This window comes from Falco biarmicus, chromosome 8 (genome assembly GCF_023638135.1).
Source record: "Falco biarmicus isolate bFalBia1 chromosome 8, bFalBia1.pri, whole genome shotgun sequence".
Classification (NCBI taxonomy): domain Eukaryota; kingdom Metazoa; phylum Chordata; class Aves; order Falconiformes; family Falconidae; genus Falco; species Falco biarmicus.
In genome coordinates, this window is record NC_079295.1 from 55,233,155 (window position 1) to 55,256,708 (window position 23,554).

General features: G+C 37.2%; 1 protein-coding gene across 2 annotated transcripts in view; it reads left to right on the top strand.

The window, feature by feature from the left end:
• The window catches only part of CPEB4 (cytoplasmic polyadenylation element binding protein 4), a 45,282-nt gene that overhangs the window by 3,389 nt on the left and 18,339 nt on the right, over nt 1-23,554 (top strand). For both annotated transcript variants that reach the window (XM_056348114.1, XM_056348115.1), the window contains exon 2: nt 9,743-9,824. In XM_056348114.1, the coding sequence (XP_056204089.1) occupies nt 9,743-9,824 (82 nt within the window). The remainder of the gene's footprint in view (nt 1-9,742; nt 9,825-23,554) is intronic.

The following is a 23,554-nucleotide window of genomic DNA, read 5'->3' on the forward strand; positions in this document are numbered from 1 at the left end:
CTGCTGCTGCTGAAGGTATGAAAGATCTGAGGCCTTCTAAAGTATTTGAGAATGTGCCATATCTGAGAAAAAGTATTAGGTGATTTTATTTAGTTTTACAGTATCATATGGACTTGTAGTGCAACATATTTTTTGTAGCATTTTTGGAAGCTTTGACTTTTTTACATGATGGTAATCAATGCAGTTTGCTTTCCTCATTAATGACAGCAAATTTTTGTCACAGGCTATTAAATTATCACCAAAAATAGATCTGGAGGAGTGTCAGTTGGTGTTCTCCTATATTTTAATGTGGCCTTATCCTGGCAGGAGGCAGGTTGTCTGGCAGTTCAATGTCTCCTTCTAGGCTGACTTCTTATGAATTTGAGAAGAACTGTATAATGTTGAACGTAATTTGCAGTAAAAATTAAAACAGGAGTACTCTTTTCTTCATCTGACCACTAGTTAAAACTAGGTTTTGTGTGTATGTGTGCACCTTTTGTAAACTGTAAGGTGAATCAAAAAAATGAAGAGTTCTTTTACGTTTAGAGGGTTGTTTTTCAATGTTTCAAAGTTTCAAATGAGGGCAAAAGTAAAATTTTCCAAATGATTTCTAGCCATGCTGGAAGAACCAGGGTGACCTACTTTAAAATAATTTGAAAGATCTGTAGATAAAAACTGTGTGATGTCTCACATTGTAAACCACCCTAAAGAAACAGAATTATATTTAATAATGACTCTGTAGATTCAGACATAGGAACAGTTCAGTTCTGCTTTGTAAACTGTTCAGTTTCTGTTTGGTTTGCGGGGCCTGCCTATGCAGCCTTCTGACAACAGAGCAGCTGCTGGCAATAACTTTCTGTCAAGAGACCTTTTTCTACTGCAGAGCTACTAGCTGGTTCAATATCAGGTAGAGCGCTTTTAAATTTAGAATGCATAGTAATAATTGATTTTAATGTCAGGATTAGTCATTAATATAATGAACCTGTGTCCAGCATACCAAATTTATACACTGAAACCATTAGAAAAAAGGACACAGCTGGAGTCGGTCTTTTTTCAGCCTCACTGCAGTGAGACTTGGCTCACAGTTTAATTCATTCTGTACCCTGACACATAGCTGATGTTCAGAGTGACAGAATGAGACCAAGTGTGTCCTTGCTGCTGTGTGTAAGGCCCAAATATATACTCAGTGATAGAAACATGCTTGGTTTGACATCAAGGAAATTTCAGGAAATTGGCAAAGTCAACCTTGAGTTCTGGGTTGTGTTCCAAACATAAAATATCAGACACACTTATTTTGATCCTGGTAAAGAAATAATTTTTGTGTAGCATGTTGGTATCTGTTTACATAAACACTAAGATGAAGCTGTACATGTCAAGACCAAGTCTGACACTCCTTCATGCCAAGAAAAAGGAAAGTGTTAAGAGTGAAGTGCTTTGCAGTCTGTTACTATCACTTCTGTGAAGAAAAGGGCAGGACAGCAAAACAGGACTTCAGCACTGCAGATCGAGAAAGATGCTGATTAATTTTGAAGCCATCTTGGACAACTGCTTTTTATAACTTTTTTTTGTATAAAGCCTTTAGCTCCTTTGGTCACTTCGTCATTTTTGTGTTGAAAGCATACTGAATTTTTGAATTGCTGGAAACAAATGATGTAAAAATTGACCTTTGATGTGTTCTTTATTTCATTTTATTATGCTGATTGTATGCCTGACTCAAAGCAGAAATAAGTTTTGCTTATTGTATATTTGTGTTCATGCATATATATATATATTTATATGAAGTATCCTTGATGCAATCATGTACTGGACAAGGCTGTTTTGTTACTAGAATCTTCTTAGATTCCTGTTTAGGAAATAATTGAAAGCTGTCTTTGCTTCAGCAACATAATGGAGTAATTTGATACAACTATCCCTTTCATTTAATATTTATGTGTTGCTGCTTAAATCATTAACAAGTGTTGCTGCAATCTAGTGAAAATTAGTTTCTTTAGAAGGCAATATATAAACCATCAACTGCAAATATTTTGGGATCGCTCTCTTTTTCTCTCAGAGGTTGTCTTTACTCCAAAGCTTGGTGAAACACAGAAGTCTGTTTTGATGGAAATAGGGTAACCAAGTGTAAGTGGTCATTTCCTCTTCAGAGAGGACAACATTGCATAATGTCCCTATAAACCACTAATGTGAACTGCTCCTCACTTCAAATGTTTTTGCCCATAGACCTTAGATGCTTGTGATGAAACGGGCATTCCAAATAGTGCAGATGAAAGGAGAATACTGCGATGATCTGTTTGGTAATCTTGCAATTTCAGGATTGCTTGCTTGGTATTGAGAGCTGCATGCAAAACATTGTGGGTTTTGTTCTTCATTTGAAATTCTGTCTCGTGTAACATTTCAGAAGTAGCATCTCTGTAGGAACCTCTTGTTGCAGAGATGGAACTGGAAGCAAGGTCAGAGAAGACTGTTACCAGATCTGTTAATGAAATCAAGTTTTGATATTGTGCTTTAGCCACTGGGCAGGCTTCCCCCTTCAAAGATCTTTTGAAAAGAGAAAAGCCATTGTTCTTTGTGTGTTCATTTGAAAAGGAAATGGTCTCCAAATGAAAAAATGGTTCCTGAATAAAAAAAAAAAAATATTTGGGCCTTTTGGATATAACAGCCTTCCCTGAGAATTAACAAATTAAAATGCTTTCACTATGACTATTGCATCTTACAAAATTACTGATTTTTTAAAAAATAATTCCTTCTACTTCTCTCCCAGCAGCACTGACAAACTAAGTGCTCATTGCATTTTACTGCAGCATTGCCGTAAAGATTGTTTTGGCTTTTCTTTTGCTATGTACTTGTACTTCCTCATAAGAGTAGAACATCCTGCCTGTTATGCAACGCATAAATCTTGCTTTGATAGGCATTTCCAGGTTTCCAGATCTCATCTTCAAATGTGTGACGATGTTTTTTAAATTGCTCTTTGAAGGCACAAGCATGTTAAGCAATAGCGTCCAGCTTTCTGTAAAAATGCTTAAAAATAATTTGTCTTTCTTCCTGGAATTAGGCTTGAAAATAACTGCCCATTTCAAAGAATTTTATACATGAGAGCAGTTCATTATATCCACTTGTTCAAAATGTTTTTTCCTTTCTTCTGTAGTGGCTAGTTTCCAGGTATATAACCCCTTCCAAATCCATTGAGGGTCTGTGCCAGAGAGACTTTTTCTTCCCTGAGGCAGATATGGAATGTTTGAGAAAACACATACGTGATTACAGAATGTGTTTTAATTCTGAGCTATACATCATGATTTGTTTGAAATGGGTTGATTTAATAAGTGCATTAAACAAAATCATGGGAAGCTGGAATTAAAAAATAACCTCTTGAATGCATTTGCCAATCTTTCCTCTTGAAGGAATTTTGCAAATAAATTTCTTTACCGTGCCTCTTTATTTTAATATTTCTTCTTTGTTTTTGAGGAACCTTTTCATAAGTCATGATGGCTGGTTGCATAAAATGAGGCTACATGTTTTGCAAAAAGTTCTGCAGAATCACATTTTTATTATAGGAGCAGCAATTATTCCAAGAAGTTTCAAGCTATCACTTTAAAATAGAATATAAACTTGAAGTTGGATTTTTGAATGTCTGTTCACCCATTTTTCTACAACTACATCAGCTGTGTAGTAATTAGTGTTTTGTGTGCTGTTCCCCACAGCTACTGATCTGTGGAATTAGAAGCACTCTAATGTGGTATGACATGCACAAGTTAAGTACTGTGGAAGTTAACACTGTTCTTGTTTTATAAACTTACGACTGACGTTAATACTTCAGCTTTGGCCCTCCTGTGCGTTTTTGACCTCAGGGTTTCTTTTTAAAGAGAGCTTTTGTTAGAAGCTATTTGAATTATGTTTGTATTTTTGTAAGATTAAAAGGAGTACTCTTATTAAGCATTTTGCTTTGAAAATTGCATACTTAGCAGTCCAGCATAAAGATTAAGAACATAAGATATTGTGGAAAATAATTTCTAGAAGATACATAAAAACTTAATGTGTGGCTAAAATAGAATCAGACGTGTTACTGGAATTTTTTATAAAGGTCTGTAATTTCTAACACTTAAAAAAAAAAAAAGTTCAAGTTTGACTAAACCAGAAGTGCTCCCTCCCAAAAAAACTCCTGTTATGCGTCACTTTTCCAGCTTTTTCTTATTGTTCCCTGGTGAAGCTATAAAAGATGATCAGGGCAGCATACAGCAACATCCTTTCAGGAAAAACCTGTTTATTCAAAGCCTTTAATTCACTGGATACTGGACTAGGAGCTGGAATACAGCATTTGCAGCATGGTGGGAAGGAGGAGAAGCTTACCCAGAATCATAATCTAGTCCAAATTTGCTTTGCAATTAAAAGAAAAATGTGGAACTTCTATTTAGTACCTACAATATTACCTCTCCCTACACACTTTACTTTGCCTGAGACAAAAGGCTTTTGAATTGTGGGAAATACATACAAGGTTTCAGAAAGTTTCAGGCTTCCCGTGCTATAATGTGGGTAGCAAATGTAGTTGTGAGTTTTCCAAATTTCACAAGTATTCTGGTTTGACAAAGATTTAAATATATAAAATAAGGCCCAGTTTTACAACTGCACCGACTCCATAAATACAGCTTAATCACCTTCGATAAATTCCTTAATGCAGTGGCATACTTTGCATTATTATTGATGCCTCTGTCTCCAGAGAAGTCCTATTTCTTAAGATCAGGCACAGCCTTAGCTATCAGCAAGTGCTCAGGCTTTGCCAGGCTTTACTTTTTTGTGCAGTTTGGGTTTTTAGCACTGGGGGGGAAGCACTGAATAGAAATCCTTAGGTTCTGGAATCTCAGTTTTCAGGTGATGATAATGCTGTGGGTACAGATTAAATATAAGGAATCTGCGCTTCAATAGTTAAGTTACATGTACATTTTTCTGATGTGCGAGAGTATTTCAGTATGGGATTATTAAGTGAAAAGTATGATCTTCCTGTGCATGAAAAATTAATGTTTCATTTCTTTGGCATAGGAGGTTGTCCCAGTATATATTGTACAGGCTTAGTTGCAAGCAACTTCCTTTTTGGAATGAAATGTCTTCGGACTTTGAAAAATAAAATTGGAATAGGAACCAGAATTTAGTGATTATTTACACGTGGTTCTATTTTTTACAAGACCGCTAACTATAAAATAATCTGTATAGGTGTTAGTGGGGAAACCGCTGTTGTTACAGACTGGTTTGCCCATGCTATATGAATCCAATGACAAAACTGTGACATGAAGTCCTGCGTTCTCCCTGTGCTTTAACAATAAGATCGCATTGTTATGAGCACTCACATACTTACACAAATGATTTCTAGACAGTGGGAGAATCAGAAGAGTTTTATTTTTCTGTAGACAGAGCTGGCCAGCATATAGTTCGAAACTATTGTGTTTGCTGTTGTAGAATATTTACGGTCTCGATAGCTTTCTCTTAACCTGATCTGTTAGCTGTCACTTCTTCTATATAATTGTGAAAACAATAATGCTTATTCAAAATTACGTTTAATGAATGTCTGTTGAAATGTTGGCTGACATTTTAAACATGGTCATGTATTAAGACAGCAGGTTGTTTGGGGATTTTGGTTGTTTTGTTGTTTTTTGGGGTTTTTTGTGTTTTCTTTGGTGGCCCTGTGTTCAACCTGATGTCTTTCTACCTCAGCTCTGTTTTCCAAGGGTAAATGTGTGTGTGCTTTGAGCCCCCAATAAAGCAAAATTCTGGATGCCCTAAACAAATACATGTAAAGCCATGTTCTTGTAATCAACCTGGGTAAATAATATCAGGCTGTAGTTAACTTATTTTGTGACTGAAGTGTAACATACTCTGCTTTATTCCAGGGTAGTTATTACTCCTAAGTCTTTTTATAAATAAATAAAAAAAGTATACAGTAAGCAATCCAGCTCCATGGAAAGCACTGTAACTTTGTGAGTTGATCCATGAGAAACACCACCATATTTTTATTAATTCTCTCTACATGAGATCTTTGGAAAAAAAAAAAGAAGTATTTTTTTCTTAAGTACAGCATGACTTATGTGCATTATAACTCAACTAACATGTATCTGAGAAAAGCTCACATTTAGTTATCAGTTAATGATCAATGTCTTGATTGTTATAGCTTTTTTGATGTTATGGAATTAAATGTATAGTTACACATTTCTTCAGCAATATGACCACTACCACTTACCTGTCATCAGTCTTTATTTTTATGTTAGATATATAATACATATATATTTCAGATATGTGTTTCTGATAAAATGTGCTGGCCATCTTGGAAGACTGGCAAAATTTGTGCTTTTTTCAAAATAGCCTCACTATAAAAAGGCCTTTAAATTGTAAAAAAAAAATTCTAAAAAAGCTACTAATGGTGACTTTCTCTAGTAGTGTGGACCCTTTCAGTATCAGGGCAAGTAGTCAATTAAATTAATGGAGTTATTTTATAATAAGCACTGTATGAACCTCTGAACCAGTTGAGCATGCCATTTTGACTGGTTTATATTGCTGACATAAGTGACTGACATCTTTTCCTTGGATGGATGTATACAGGCTTACTTATATACCAAGTTCTTGAATTACTCTGCATTCCCGGAGAGGTAGACTGCTGCATTAATTTCAGGAATATATCCAAATGCAATGTAACACTAGTAGTGGCTCTCAGTGTTGTGCTTAACGTGGTTTGCTATCTTCTAATGATAAGCAGAGACTTGGAGGAGCAAACTGTTTCAAACAACCCAGGAACAAGACTGATCTTCCCAAGGGTGTTGAGGCTGGGGCAATTCAGCACCATGAATTGACAATGACGATTAGATATGCTGTAGCACAGAGACCTTTTGTTGGAAAGATAGGCAAGAAATAAATAGTAACATAGCAGCAATCTGAGAGTGCTGTAGCCTATGACAGTCTTTCTTCTCCAGTGCTGTGACAAGGTACTGGAACCACTGGAAAGCATGAGTATGACTGTGGGCCGCATTTTAGCCAGGTCTTTTTACGTGTTTGCTAATAGCTGCAGGTAGGAATGTGACCAGTTGTTCTTTTGTATCGGTGTGCAGGGTCGTGTTGTAAAAAGCTTGCAGTATGATTAGAAGGTTATGGACCTTATACTACAAAAGTGACAACTTGCTGGCTCACTCAGAAGGGGAAAATTATAAACTACTCAACACAAAAAGCTTACATTGGGAGAATGTGGTGTCCCTATCAGCTAACCAGTTCAATTCCATTTTTTCTTGTCAAATGTTTAAACTGTCTGTTCTCGGTATTAAAAACTTAACCGTTGCAGCAAAACCTTCTGTTTGTTACTGTAGCTCAACCCAACGTAACACAGACATTTTAGAGACAAGAGACTGTCTTCAGGCTCCTGTACTCCAGATCATACACAGCACAATAAACTAGAAATTACTCAGCCTGGGTTTCTTCCTTCACATATCTCAGACAACTGAAATGTTAATTGCCACAGATTCAACAAAGACTTAGAACTACTGAGGTTCTGCACTTTGTGAAATAAGAATTTTGTAGCTGTTCATGGGTTGGGCTGGAGGTTAATTCCACACAGAGAAACACAATACACTATGAAAGCCAGAATGGAAGGAGTAGCTACTGAGGGATGTCAGTTTTTCAGAAAATGCTCCCACCTGTGTTTTAGGCTATTTTTGTCATGTTGTGAGGACTGCTGAAAATTTAGAGATTGTTTTCTAGTATCCATTCCCGAGTTACACAGCTGTTGGATTCTTATGGGTCTAGGATACAGACCCAAGGATTTTTAGTCAATCTTGCAAAGGTATTTTAGTGTAACTAGAGTTTGAAATAATTATGAATTAGTAACATATAAATCAAAACAAAACCATAAATACTACTGGGAAAGGAAGAAACCAGTAGGAAATATGTGAAAGTAAACCACAGAATTGAAGAATTTAAATGCTTATGATAGTTTTTCTATGGTGCCTTAATTACGTTGTAATATAAATGACAAAGGGAATAAATATTGTGGAGAGACAAGGCAAGCGCTATGCTTTTTATAGCAAATCTGATGTTGGGCTAGACTAATAAAGCAGATGGTTCCAAACTCTGGTCTTTTCTAATGCTGTTGAAATGCAGCTCATCTGGGTAGAAATACTTCACCTGTTCTGTGTCAGTAATAAATTGTTCTGAAGAGAGGAAAAATATTAGAAAATTTCATTAAAGAATAGTATATTTTTAGCAGTCAGATTGTAACTTATGAACTTGGAAATGGATCAGGGCTCTAGGAGCTAGTGGGTTCCTGCTCTTAAAATAGTATTAGGTGTTAAAAGTCCAAGATGACCGATCATTGTCTGATACAAAGAATGCCTCTTGCAACACTGCAATCAATAGTACTTTAGCACTTCATCACTGGAAGTCAAGAACATTATAACTTGATACGCAACAGTCTTCATGCAATACTGTTTTTTAGTTCACCACTGGTTTTAAAAGCAATCAAAGCTGAATCTGTGTGCTTTGGAGAAATTTCAGCTTCACAGCTAGAGTTAGGGACAAAAAAACATATCTTCACTGCTGTAATAACAATGGTTGTGGAGCAGCAGTTTAGAGCAAATGCCTGCCTTGAATTGCTCACATTTTGCTTTCTTATTTGAACAGATACTTTCCGTGCTTGATCTCAGTTCAGAGGTGAATCTCTTAGAACAGGAATAAAATAAAATCCTTAGAACTGATGTTAGAGTTCTTGGACACAGAATAATTAAATTCAAGGTGGATTACTATAATTCTATAAAAATCTATCCAAGTGTTTCTACAAATGTCCAAATGTATAAATACATAGATAACATGGATAGGTGAATAGTTTTGGGAACATGAGTGATTTTTTGCCTCTGTTAGTGACCTTTTATGATACTGTAAAGATTTCAGTTTTTATATAATTGAAGTTACTCTGAATTTGCTGATTAATGTAGTGCCAGGGTATTTATGTTGCCTTATACTACTGTAATGTCAGATCTGTAAGATGTGGAATTGATTGTTTTAGTTGGGAAGATCTGAACCATATGTGTGTTAAATGATGCCTTTGGTTAATATGAAGGAGAAATATTTGGTAAGTATACTTCAAATGGCTTGAGATAATGAAACAATAAGGTACATGAGACGTCTTGCCTCCCAGATATTGAGTCATCCTTCAATTTTAGTAATGCTTGGAATACCAAACTTTTGAATTCAGGGAATTAAAAATCAGAGCAAAGTTGTCACCTAGTAAACCAGAGTGTTTGGACCACTACTGCTTGTATTGAATGCTTTACAATTATGCAGAATTTGAACTGACTGTGCAGAACTTGATTATTTCAGTAGTTGAGGTAGTGGTTAGGTGAAGGAAATTCTGTGTGTTTCTGGAATTTAGATCTTCTTAAATTTGGGCTGAAATACCTATTTCGTGATTTCTCCTTGCAATTCTGTCTCCCAGGATGTGATGCTTACTTCCTAGCTGTGAAATAATTTTAAACAAAGTTTAACTGTATAGCAAGGAGTACAGACTAAATATTGAATTTGGGTTCTTAAATGATTGGTTATGAGAGCTGTAGATCAGATTAATATTTAAGAATATTCTGATTTTTAATATTCCTATATCAGACTGACTTTAGTGGTGTATGTATTCTTGCTTAATTCTGCTGTGGTAATGTAGAACAAAACTGAAGTTTTTATGTTTCAGATGGTCTTGTTTAACACTCTGTGTTGCCTAAACTAGTGCTTTTTTTAATTTATTTGCTTGCAGGATCGCACAAGGACTTTTGACATGCATTCACTGGAGAACTCCCTAATTGACATAATGAGAGCTGAAAATGATTCACTGAAAGGTAAATTTAGAAAGAGACTATTTACTGCAGTAAATAATTGGGAAGTTGTGCTTACTTAGAATAAAAAACTTAAGTTTTGGTTAGGAAAAGTAAAGTTACATAGTGCACCTAATGCATGTGAGTCAGCTCCGGTAGGCCTCCTTTTCAGCTGTCTCTCGATGAAGCTATTGCCACACCTGAGCACTTGAGTGTGTTTTGTCTTTATACAAAACAATGCAAAACACAAACATAAGCTGATCTTTTGTTTAAGCTGCCAGTGTTTTTTTTTAATAGATATGATGTGTACAGGCTGTAAAAATGATCAACTTCAGGAATCTTGTGCAGCTCAGTGAGACGTAACTTTTTTCTTAGTAGTGTTTTCCTGCTGAAGTCATAGTTCTTTCTGTCTTGGGGAAGAATGAGGTTTATCTGTGTCATCTTGAGAAGAACACTGAATAGTTCATCATGATTTTTTTTAGTTCTTTTACCTCTCTTTTTGGTGCTGCCTTGAATTGCAGAATTCTTTGTACCATTGAGAGAGGAAAAGGGAGATTGAACTGACTTGCAGTTGGGATTTACCTTTTTTTCTTTCTTTTTTTTTCTTTTTTTTTTGGCAAAGGTAATCTTACTTTGAAAATACTTCAACTTACAAAGTATTCAAAACTTTGTCTACATATTTTATCTAAACCTGAATAGAAACTGCTTATGGTATACAATTCAGAAGTCTAGTTTCTTATTCTTCTGTATAATGAGTATCTATTTCGGTTCAATGGTTGCTTGTATAAGTAAAAGTAGTCAAACTTACTTATGCTCATTATCTAAACATTTAGTTTTGTTATCAGTCATAAGACCACTAAAAACCCAAATCTGCACTTGTGGTTTCTGAAAGTACATTTCTTTCGCTATCAGCGCTTGTTGTGTTAATGAAATCTGGCTTGTTTTAATAGTGATTCTTGCTCAGAAGACCAACCTTTGATACACTGGCAATAACTTGTGGTTTCTGAAAGTAAATTTCTTGATACCAAGGCATGCAGTGTTAATGAAATCTGACTTGTTTTAGTAGTGATTCTTGCTCAGAAGACCGACCTTTGATAAACTGGCAATAACTTGCATTTGTTGCATTCACTGTGGTCTGAAATGCAGCTTGCATTTTACATCCCCAGTACTATGCAGCAGTCAGGGTGATGAGAAACACCAAAAAAAATACACTTTTCTATTGAAATGACAAGGAGAGCTTGATGTAGCTCAAAGTAATGCCAAATGAATTAAAAAACCAAAATACATTCTCTCCTTATGTAGTGGCGACCAGGCTTTTATTAATGACAAGTAGTAATAGTTTAATTGGGTTTATATGCTGTCTGGCAGCATCCTATGCCCCCAGCATTGTATACTAAAGCAAGAATCAGGTCCCCTTCCTTGACTGCAGCATGTGAGATTTGCCCTGAGACCTTCTGTTCGACTGTCAGGCAAGCCCAGCCCAGGTTTTAGCCACTGAAATCTGGCAAGATAACAACCCAAGGGAACATGGCTGTAGAACAAACAAAATTTCTCTTTAAATTTAACAAACTCAGGTTCATATGTATTTATATTCAGCAACTACACAAGGGTAGTTCTGTACAGTACTATGATTTTTTGTTTAAATGTTTTGAATTTTTTTTTTCAATTGAAAAAAATTCTTGCGCGCTTGCCATGTTTTAAGAATGATGGAATATGTGTGTCAGCAAAGAATAAGTATAGTTCTGATACGTGTTAATTCCTGCTTGAGCTTGATTGTTAATCTCCTGTGCAGAGTCAGCTATAGTTTGTCTAAAGTTTTGTGTGTGCTGTTTCATACTGATCAAAGCACAGTAATTATCAGTCATGTATTGCTCAGGGAATTATTTGTTCTTTATAAATTGTTCTGTTTCATGGTTAATAGTTATAAAACTATAAAGGAAAAGCTTCAAAACAGGTGAAAAATTCAAGTGAGCCTATGTGAAATACTTTGCAGCAAAGTCTCATTTTTCAACAATTTCCTCCACAAAAACATTACGTTTGCTTATAGGGAAATATGCAGGACACTGAATTGGACTGCAGCTTATCTGGCATAGCATACAGTAACTTAGTTGCTGTAATATACTTAAGAATGGAACTTTATTCAAACTAGCATCTACTGTGTCATGGTAATGCTGCAGTGATCATCCATAAGCAGGGCGGGATTTGTAAGGAGAGGAAATACCTTTAGTTAAACCAACTGATACAGCTGGAAAAAACTGTAACTTGCTGGTACAGAACATAGTTCAAGTGGAGTGTGAAGAAGGGCTCATGTGATCACAAGCCTTCTGTGTTTTATTTCCATCCATATCAGTTAGTGTATGATTATGTCTTAACAGATTCTGTATCTCTCCTGTTTTCACTGTCTTCTTGCCTCATCTTTAAACTGATTGAAGGCAATCTTTAAAAACATTGCATCTAGAAATCTTAAAATATGACAAACTATGGTTGCCAGTTCAAATCTTGCTTGCCGTTTCAAAGACTTGCAGTTAAATAAGCAGGTCCATAAGAAGTTTTTTGGTTTGCATTTTAAATGGGTTAATCAGCGCGTACAGTGATTTTAAACTAAAGTTGGATACTCTCAGAAAGGAAAAGCTTCTAGGTTTGAGACTTTAAAAATAGCCTGGGCAAGACACTAATAAAACATACTGTAGAGAGTAATCTCAGAATGGCATGGAAATAATTTAGATGATCTAATAGGTCTCACTGCTGTCTTGTGAGTCTTCAAGAAGCTTTAATACTGACTCAACATGAATTCAGTGTGTAACACTAACACCACCCCTTTCATATTGTAATGGACTTCAAGAGAAAAAGGTACGATGTTAAAATATACCTTCAAAACAACTTAGGCTATGAACACGGTAATAAATACCAGTCACGGTTTAGAACCTGCTGTCTGTTGGAAATAATTTCTGTCTTCACATGGTATGTTCAGAACAGCAGGTTTGGTGCCCTGTAATAAAATTGTAAGTAGGAATTCTTCAAAATTTAACAAAATCCATTCACAGTGTGTGTTCTTGACTGAGGTGATTAGGCTATGCTAGCCTTGGATTTGTTTAGGTCACTGATTATGTTCCTGGGTTGTCTTGCATGAAATAAATAGTGTTTCCTGCTTAAGGTTCAAAGGTGACTCTTAAGTGTCATTGATTCAGTACATTCAGTATTACCGTTTAATGCTTTTGATAGGCATTTTACCTTTTTCTTTCCTCTTTTAAAGGTATATTTTTATCCCTGCTCAAATCCTCTTCCTTTACTGAGCAGCTGCCATTTCAATATGTTATTTTTATCCACATGAGTGAGTGTGCTGCATGCTGCAGAGCCAATGACAGCCTGCAGAAGCCTTTCCCTGGAGACTAATTGCATCTTCTTTACAATGTATTCGGCCTTCGTGAGCTGAGCCTGGGATCCAGAGACTGATTTTTGAATCCGAGTCTTCCAGATGGCAATTTGAGCATTACTGTAATAGTAGTAGATTGACTAAATATTTCCTTGTTAAGTGACACCAAAACGTCTTTGAATACTTTATAACCACAGATTGTTTCATTACTGAAATATCCTATGGCTCAGTTCAGAATATAAGATTATTGCCTGGAAATTATGCAAGGTGAAATGGATTAAAGAAGCAGGCCAGTGTATCTGCTTCTAGCACTGCAAAGGACTCCTGTAAGATTTGGGTGTGAATAGCTTAGTATCTGCATGACTGCTGTTAAGTGTGAAATAGTCCCTAAAAACTAAACATACTTAAGTGCAAAAAGGAAGATTTTAGAAGTATTGTAAAGTCAGAGTATACATACAGACCCTATGAGAGAGTCAAACAGCAGCTCTAATGTTTAGTTATAGAAAGCCAGAATGATGAGAACTGGCACCATTCAGGATTTCTGCAAGAACGTGGTTATACCTATTTTTAAAGCAATCATCAGCCTCTTAATATTGATCTGAAAAACTATTTCAGAAGTGAAGGAAGTATGTAAACCTTATAAAATGTTCTTTGAAGAAAGGGATCAAAAGAGTTGACAGCATTTTCTGAATATCAGATAAGAAACTGAACTAGTTGTTTCTAGCTGTATGGATTATGCAATGTGTTCGTAGTAATTTAGTAGAATAGGCAATTTGGTTTCCAATACCATCCAGAAATTAATGAGAATCTGGTGAGAATCAGTCCCAATTTTTGCCAAGGGCTAGATAACAAAGGCTACAATTCTTTTTTTAAGGAAGTGCTCCTTTATATATGCGCAGGACAAAATCTGAGCTATTTTAATGTAAAATAATAGATTTTGAAGTTTTAAAATTTTAAAACCATCTTTGTTTTCATAGCAATGAGGAATGCTTGAGGTTGATGGCTAAGATCAACCTCTCTTCCCTACTCTTGGTCTATGGGCAGAGTTAAATGATCTAGTTATTGAGTTCTGAAAGGCAAAGGCCTCTGGCAGATGTACATCTGTACCGATGCTGCAGTCATATTCACGCCTCTGCTGCCTCCTTTACGTGAGCAAGCTTTCACAGGGGAACTGCGCCTCAGGCTTGTGAGACCAGTATCAGTGGTTGATGTCATTTGTGTGCCTTGTTTCAGAACAATCTGATCTAAGGCTTACTCATTTGCAACTTTTTAATGTATCCAACTAAGGATAAAATGCATGAAACCTTTCATTCCTACTGCACCAGCCTGTAGACAATTTTTTGTGGACAATTAAAGTTTGCCGTTAATTGTCTTTGGAAACTGTCAATGAATTACTGTGGTGAATATTTCCTACTTGGGATCTTCTTGAATTTTACCTCCTATGCAGTCACCAGGAAAGGCTAATGGGATTTGCAGACTTGAGTGCACGTTAATTAAGAGGAAACCCAATTGTTTTACTATCTCAAAATAAGCCTGAACCAGGTCTAATAGCAGTAAACCACAGCCTGTGCTGGCAGAGCTGTGACGGGGAAGCACAGTCCGTGTGAATTTTGTATGAAAGCAGCTTCCATTCCTGCTGCAAGCCACTATTTTCAGTTGGTCAGAGTAGGAGTATTAGAACTGCTACTAACAAGTAAGGGCATGCTTTCTTTCCAAATGCAGCTAATAATCAAAATGTTGGGGCAATATTCCATATTTTCATTTTTTAGTCTTTTGGTGTGCTTCTTTTACCCCCCAGTTCCCCTCTTAGCAATTGAAGTGTGTTGATATATCCCCAGCTCTCCAGTATTTGGGGTTTACCAGAGCCTTTGTTTAGGAACAGCCAGCCATCTAGTATGAAAATGAAATCACCTGGGCAACAAGGATGAACAGAAATCAGCTATTAATAAATACTGAATCAGACCATAGACTGGATTCTACCTTTACATAAAGTAAGCACAACCATACATAATGTATGATTTTACATTCATTGGCTGGTTTCTAATAAACTTCCAGCTTTCCGATTGAAATTGACATTCGGGTTTGTGGCTTAAATTAAACGCTTCTTTGCGAGAGATGCTTAATTTGATTGGGATTAAAAGACAAAATTTGATTTGGGAGGAAAAAAAATCATGCCTCAAACTTGCAAAAAACCACGAGGCTAGGCAGGGAGAAGCCCCAGCTGAAGCCCCCGCGCCGGGGGGGACGCGTTTGGCAGGCGGCCCCTGCGGTGGCTGCCGGGTCTCACCTGGCACTACCACAGGCTCCCGCGCGGAGGTGAGCGCCGCTGGCACCGCGGGCCGGGCCAAGAGAAACGTTTTGCAGTGGCAGCCCAGCGAAACACAGCTGAAAACACTGCGTGGTCAAAGCCAGCCCCCCGCTCCGCACGGCCGCTCTCTGCTTTAGAGGGGGCCCTCGGAAAGGAGGGGGGCTAGAAACCCCCCCTGCCGTTGTTGCCTGCGTGGACTATCCCGGAGGCTGGGCTGGGTGCCCCGGGCCGCGGCGGAGCGGCGGCGGAGCGGCGGCGGCTGCGAGTCCCGGGGCCCGCAGCGCCGGGGTGCCCGTCCCGGGGCCCGCAGCGCCGGCACACGAGGAGCTCGCACTCCGAGGTATCTTCGCTTTCCTAGCGCGGTTGCTCGTTTTAGGGCTGTGCCCAGCGATGGGCGGCCGCATGCCTTGCTTCGTCCTTGTAGCCGTACCTCTGCTGTATTTGCAAGCTGATGCAAGTTGACACGACTTCTGTTGTAGTTGGGAGGGGGGAGAGGAAAATCCTGCAGAGTATTACCTTCAGGTGCAGGTTCCAGAAACTTTGGATCGTGCTCTGCTTTAAAGGTCACTGTTTGTGTTGTGCTTCCTGAAGGCGTGCTGAAGTCTGCATGCTCTTCTCAGTTTGTCTTAACACCATTAATACCTAACAGTATTAAACAATGGAGGCTTTTTAATATGGCTGTACTCTTAAAGTCACAGGCGGGCCCCCCTCTCTTCTCTTCTCCCCCCCCCCCCCGCATAATTCAGGCTTGCGATTCCTCACCTGCAAAACCCACAGGCCCGTCAGCAGTGGGAGTGCGCTGGGGGTGGGTTGCTTGTGTAGCAGGAGAGGGAACATGGGTGTACACAGGGTGGGTTTGACAGTTAAAGTCTTGAAAATAGACTAATTGCTGTTAGCGAATGATTGCCTAGTTTTGTGGCACTGTATGACGTATGAAAATGGGTTCAGTTTAAAAAAAGGGGTTTAATTTGTAGCAGTCTGGGATTGGCAGCATTTAGGCAAGCGTAAATTAAACGAGAATTTGCCTGTTCTTTGGAAGACATGTGGACTGGAACACAGACTGCCCTGGGGCAAAGGTAGAGTGTAATTTAAAGACTATGAGATTTTTTTTTCCCCCTGATTATTCCTTGACTTTGGCACCTTAATTTTCTGTTACCAACTGTGAAAAGTCAAGACCCATTTATACTATCTCAGAAAAGATAATGTGTTACCTAATAAATAATTTAATCCATTTGTATCCATGTACATTGATGCATATGATTTAAAAAATAAAGCAGTAGTTTAAGTTACTGCTGTTCATTTTACTATTTGCTGCAAATTCTCTTATGCTGAAAACTGCAAAAATCCTAAGACGGGTGCAACATTTAAGATGATACAGTAAACATTTTTGCAATCATCTGGAATAATGTGGGAAATTATAGCTGAATCCAAATTATACTGAAATGTAGCACTACATTTAGTATTTGTTTTCAATGAATGAAAACATTAGTTGGAAGAGGTGAATTACTCTTGGCATTAAGTTAATTTGCTTGGATTTACTGATATTTTTAATTTCAAGTGTGTAGGAAGTAGTTTGTAGGTTATGGTGCTGCTTAGAGTTTGGGGAATTTTTCAAAGTGTTGACATTTATGTGCCTTTGGAACTGCATTCAGAGCTCGAGTTTGACTTATGTTAAATATATATTATGTTAAATATAGTATTGGAATAAAATAAGGAAGCTGATGCTGTTGGTTACCTATGCTGGTACTGCTTTTACACAAGAATTACTGAGTGGATTAAACTTTCTTGGTAATACCTGTGTTTTTATAGAAGTACAGGCCTTGATAATGCTGATGTCAAACAACTAGATGTTTATACTTCACTACTGAAGGATTTTGAGGCAGGGTATTAATTCAGCTGAGGAAGAGCAACACCTTGATTTATGCTGTCTGTCTAAACTGGAGCCATTGAGCAATAAGCTAGATGGCATTAATGTTAACCACCCTTTGAGGCCAGGAAATTCCTTCCCTTACCACCACAGAGCAGTACAAATATCCCAGGGTTTTCTGATACTGGTCCAGCTTTGAAATCAGTGTTAGGATTCTTGTTAACTTCATTGGAGCATGAGACCAACTTTTTTTTTTGTCCAGCCTTGAAACATTTCTCATAGGCAGGCCTCTTGCTATGCCCTCCCATCTCCAGAGTCTGTATGGAAAATTAAATGCCTCTCCTAGTCCTTAGACAAGATATTTCCTAGGAATGTATGTGCTGCAAATGACATGGCAGTTAGATTTTTAAAACACAAAAAATGTTTTTAAAAAACATTGAAATACTGCTAAAAATTTTCATGGCTAGATTAGTGATTTGATCCTCAGAAGTGTTACAGCCAACAAAATTGTGCTGAATTCCATGACAGCAGCCTTGCTAATCTGATTAAAACCTTTCTAAGGTTTTCATGCTTTCTTTTTTTTAAGTTTATCTTTGTTAAATTAATTCCATCCTTTTTTTTTTTTAGAAATGTGTTTAATCTTCTGCTTTGTTTAATGTCACTATCCACCAAATGGGTTTTTTTAGGGGGTGTTGGTGGTTTTTTTCTTTTTCTTTTTTTCCTTTTCTGAATTCTTGCTTTGATAATCTCTGACCATTCTGGATCATCTTCAAAGCAGCCTTTAATTTGGAGCTGTATTCCGTGAGTAGTGTCTGTGCCTTATTTTAGAAGACAGAGGGCTTGCCTGCCTTCCCTCCCAAACTGCTGAAACTACCTGTCTTTTGTCTTTTGCTCACTTTGTTAATTTTGTTTGGTGATGTTAGCCACGCTTTGCATACTCTACCATCACGTTTATCAGGCTAGAAATGGCAGGAAAGGAGTAGAAAGAAAAAGCCTGAAGTGCTTTATTCTTAAACCTGAAGATAAAGAAGAAATGGGAGGTATAATGAGATGGGGATGAGTTTTGAGGGAAGATAAGTAGGTGACAGATGAGGTGTACGTGTAAAGGGGAACAAGCTCGTAGGAAACTCATAACAGAAACGTAACAGAAACAGTCTTTGCATATATCCAAGAGTAACTATGCAGCAGCCTGAGATCTGATTTTTGCATCAGTTAGTTAAGGTATTTCGAGAAAGCATGGTGACACATATAGAACTTGTGTATTCAGTATCTACTTATTTTAATTCAGCATTAGGTAGAATGATAAGAACTATTGATGAGGCAAATCTTAAAATACATCTTACAGTAGATTTATCCATATTGGCTTAATGTACTATTTGGTGTAATGCAGATGGATAGCTGTGATGCTAGGTTTTTAGTTGGGTGGTGGGTTTTTTTTACTTCACTATAATGTTAATAGTTGGATTTAAGGTGAGTGGAGCAGTCACCTGCTGTCTGTAGATATGCAGATATCGAGTGTCTTTAGAGGTGCAGGGAGTGGTGCTCCTTCAGCTTTACTTAGAAATCTTATTAACAAGAATCCCAGCTCAGCAGTCAGATTGGGTAGGTACGAGAAAAGGATAAATTTTGTGTATGGAATGTGGGGATATTTGTGATAGATAAAATCAAATATATAAAACAATTTATAATCCATTAATAAATTCCCAGTAATTTATAGTAGTGTGACACTGAAATCTTCATATTGTCATTAGTGTTAGCACACAAATGATGAGGGAGATAGGAATAGCTTTCTGAAGGCATTCTAAAGAACGTCTTTGTTGTTCATGTGTCATTTTAAATTGTTAGAATAAATAATGTGGTGCCGGGTCCTGTATTTTGAATCTACACAGAGGAAATGAAGTACTGATTCTTTTAAAGTACAGTTTTCAGTTTCTCTTCCCATTTGGATTGGATGTGACAAGTGTATAGTACAGATTTTTCAGGTATATTACTGGAAAAATTAGTGCCTTATCTCTGCTGTTTACTGTAAAAATTAAAAATGGGAAAACATTATGCCTCAGAGACGTGAGCGTGCTGCATGTTGACTTGCTTGTGTTACTGTTTCCTTATTGCTTGGGAGTGAAGTAAGAGGATGCTTAAAAAGGGAACAAAACCCTCATGCTGCATTGCAGGCTGTCTTGTGATCATTCCTTCCACAGACAAAAATAAGTAGCTTTAAACCTGTTACTGTTCTTAAGGAACTCTAGTTTTAAATCTCACAGTGTGTTAAGTATGTGGCAGTGTAAATGCAGCTCTTGCAAGTCACATGCAGGAATTACATTTCAGGTTATTCATCAAAGCTGGGCAGAATTCATGGTATAGGTGTGATTCTATAGGCAAATCCCAGCATCTCTTGAGGCAAAGTGCTACATATAAAGAATCCCGGAGCACAGTGCATATGAACCATGACTGTGAATAGGTGGTTTGTGAAGTTTTTGTACCTTTTCCATGTGTTTTCAGAAGTTGTTCAATAAATTCTATAGTGGGTTCAATAATTTGTTCTTGTCACTTATGCTAAAAATTTCTAGTTAGATTTTATTTTATATGACATCCCATTCTTTCCTTCTGTCAGAAAGTCCATTGTTAGTAAGTGTTTTGGAATTTACTGAAGTTACCACATTTGAAGTAGTTCTATGGCTGATAACCTGATTTGCTCTTTGCTGGCAAAGCTATGTGATGCTTTTTCTTCTCCCAGTTGCAAACTGCCTTTTGTTTCTTATTTTTAAAGATAATATAGTAATAGTTCAAGTGTTCAAAAGATAAATGCTGCCAATTATTTCATACCATAAACTGGAAGATGTATTAAGGAAAAAATTGGATGTTTTTATAACTGTTTGTCTATCCTCCAGAAGTCATATATTAATATAAAATGAAGTTCAGTGTAATTCCAGTTAACATCCAGTCTCCAGCAGAGGTTTGTGCTCCATGATTTGTTTCTCTGCTTTTGGTTTGTTATTTCTGACCCTGGTGGGGGTTCGTGAAGGAGAGAGAAGTGTTATATTCAAATATGTATGATACTTAAGGGGTCCACTTAAATTGATTTGCAGTAACCCAGTGTAAAGTAATTGGAATTACAGAAAAAGTATTGATACCTTGTAGATGAAGCTGTAGTCACATTTTGGATTTATAGCAGGTTTGTTTAGGAGAAGATAGCTCTGTATTCTTCTGTTTGACGGTGAAGAAAACTTCAAAGTTAGCTTTGAAGCTTCTGTGTTTTTGAGAGGAGTGAGGCTGACTTTTGTCACCTTTCATGAGTAGTTAAGTGGTTGTTGAAATGTATGAAAGATCATCTTCTTGAGGTTCAGTCTGTGTGGCACTGTTAGGTATGGCAGGCTACCCAGAGCATCAGCAGTAAAGGAGTAATAATGGTGGTTTTGAAAGCTCTCACACATACCGAACAGGCTACCCAGAGCATCAGCAGTAAAGGAATAATAATGGTGGTTTTGAAAGCTCTCACACATACCGAACCACAGTGTTTTCATAGTTAACCTCCCTCCTTCCCCCCCCCCCCCCCCCCCATTTCACCTTCAGACTTGTGCTTGAATAGCATGCTGGAAGCACGTCTAGGACTTCTTGTCTCAGTTGCCCCATCTAGGACTTACCTTGGGCCTCTCAGGGAGGTGGACTTGAACAGTGCTGAGCTGGAAGCACCTGTGCCTTTCCACCCTGGGTCGCGCAGTGGCAGTGCCTCTTGAGTGCCACTGCAGCTGGGTTTGTGCAGTGAATGGGAATGAGAGACATTAATGGGATTTTTTTCTCCCAAGATTATTCTTTTCTTAATATAACTGCACAATCTCTTCAGCGAGACAGTTTTGCTTTAGGCAGATTAAAGTCTAAAAACTTGAAGTTCATTTCACAAGCCTTGGAAATCGTAGCTTTCATTTTCACTGTTTCTCAGCTTTTCTCCCCCTCCTCCCCCTGGTTTTTTGCTGTGTAAAGTTGTCAACAATAAAACTATTGTAAATTATTATGCTGATAATCTGCTTTATATCGTAGTCAGGTTCTACCTTTTTAACATGTGAATTTAATTAATTAATTCAGCATAATAGGTAAAACAGTGTTACCATCAGAAGCGCCAGCGATGGAAGGTTTTTATAGGTAGATTCTCTTTAGTGTTTTAGAAGGGAAGAAACCTGTTTGCTTTGTGTATGTTGGTTGTGTTCTGTGACAGTGACCTGGAATTTAAAATGAGTCTAGTCAGACCTGTACTGAAATGCTACAGAACACCAGAAACTTAATCTTGTTAGCGTTCTTGATAGAAGGAATGGGTAAATACTTGTCTTCAGGCATCTGGCTTTAGAAAAAATGCTGTGGCATCTCTGCCAATTTATTTTTGCAGAATCAGTACTTCCAAAGGTGTTAATCCTTGATTTTACTGTGTGGCCAAATGTAGTCTACTGTTGTGGTTTCATGCCGACTTTGACGTTGCTAAGTGTGACACATAGATATTCTCCAGATGTGTTTATATACAGGTATTTAATTTTTGTGAGATTGTCTTAGAAAAAGAAAATACTCTTTGAATATTATTCGCTCTTTGAAGTCAGTGTTTGAAATCCACAAAAAAGGGCATCTCTCATATCCCTTTTTAGTAGCTTATTTTTGAAAACAATTTTTAAAATGGGGATTACATTTGACAATACTGTAAAGATGGCTGTGAGTGTAAGACACAAAGTTTTGTCACGCAGTAAGTTCACTGTCAGTGTAGATTTGTTAAAATTTTGATTAATTTGTTCTATATTGACAGAATTTATCCTGGATCAGGTATCACGTGTCTGAGCCGCTCTTTCCATGCATTGGCGCCTGTTCCACAGTCAATGTATCATTTGGTCAGGGTAATTTGACAAAAATGAGGTTATGTGCTTGAACTGGGCAAATTTTTGCACACGTGCATGTCTTGCGTTAACAATCATGGAACTGTAGCCTAAGCATTTTGTCCTTGATATTTTAGAACAAAAATCAAGGAATGTATAAAACCCAGGACTTTTTTTGCCTGCCATGCAACACTTCATAACACTATCTGCTTCCCTATTGAAAATGTAATCTAAGACTTCAGTTATAAGGCTCTTTTAAATAGGAAAAAATACCTTTCTGTGTAATACATATAGGTAGGTACAGTTTTAATGTTCTAATTTGAGAAAGTATATATACCTCTGAAAATACCTGTCTTGGTCTCTGAATTGCTCCTTCATATATAGAGATAAGTTAACCAAAGGTAGGTTAAATATAGATATTTTTTATAGTTTTCATTTTTCTGCTTTTGGTTTGGTTAAGGATACAATTACATTCTTCACTAGTGAAATAGGGCTTGAGGTGACCTTACAGAACTTTTGGTGAAATGTACTGTTACCTGTGGTAGAAACATCTGGTCCATGTATTGCATATGAAATGTGTTGTGAAACATGAAGTGATGATAAAATCTAACTCTTGAGGTATAATCAACCCTACCTGCCCTCAGGGAGTAGTAGGAGTAAAAAGGTAATAAAATACAATAGTTCATATTTTAATGGCCTTGTGCACAGCATTGTCAATCTGGCTACAATTACAAAATATAGTTCGCTGTAGAATAATTTCAGAATAAGGCTTTGCTGTTGGAATGGTAAAACTAGATTGTACTTCAAATATTTTTCTATAATTTAAAAATAAAACATATGAAACCCTAAGTATTTTCTATATTAGATTCAAAGATACCTAGTTCACATTTAGAATTAATCCTGTGAAATTTGGCAAGTCCCAAGTTACCAGCACCAGATTACCTCCCTATCTTCTCTTTAGGAGAAGAAAAATGACTAGCAGCATAAATAGTTTCAGTGAAAGCTTGAAACTCTTTTGTTTGTGTATTGATCATACTTTCCTTCCAGCATAAGAAACTGGCCACCTATGACCATCTACAGTTAGAAGTTTCTAAAGAAATATGGAAAGGTTTCAGTATAGTCTTAGAGAAAACCTATTCACTCCCCCTTTTTTTAAAAATCTGAACTCTTACACTTTTCTGCATTTATATAATATTTAACAAGTGGCTGGTGATGGTATAGAGGCTTTGTTTTCCTTTCTACTCTTTTCATTTGCAAGAGTTGTAGCTCATATCCCCTGTAGTGGTTCCCTTGCTTGTACCACAGGTTCTTGTTTGTCACTTTTTGTCCCTAAAAATCAGTGGTTAAAATGATTAA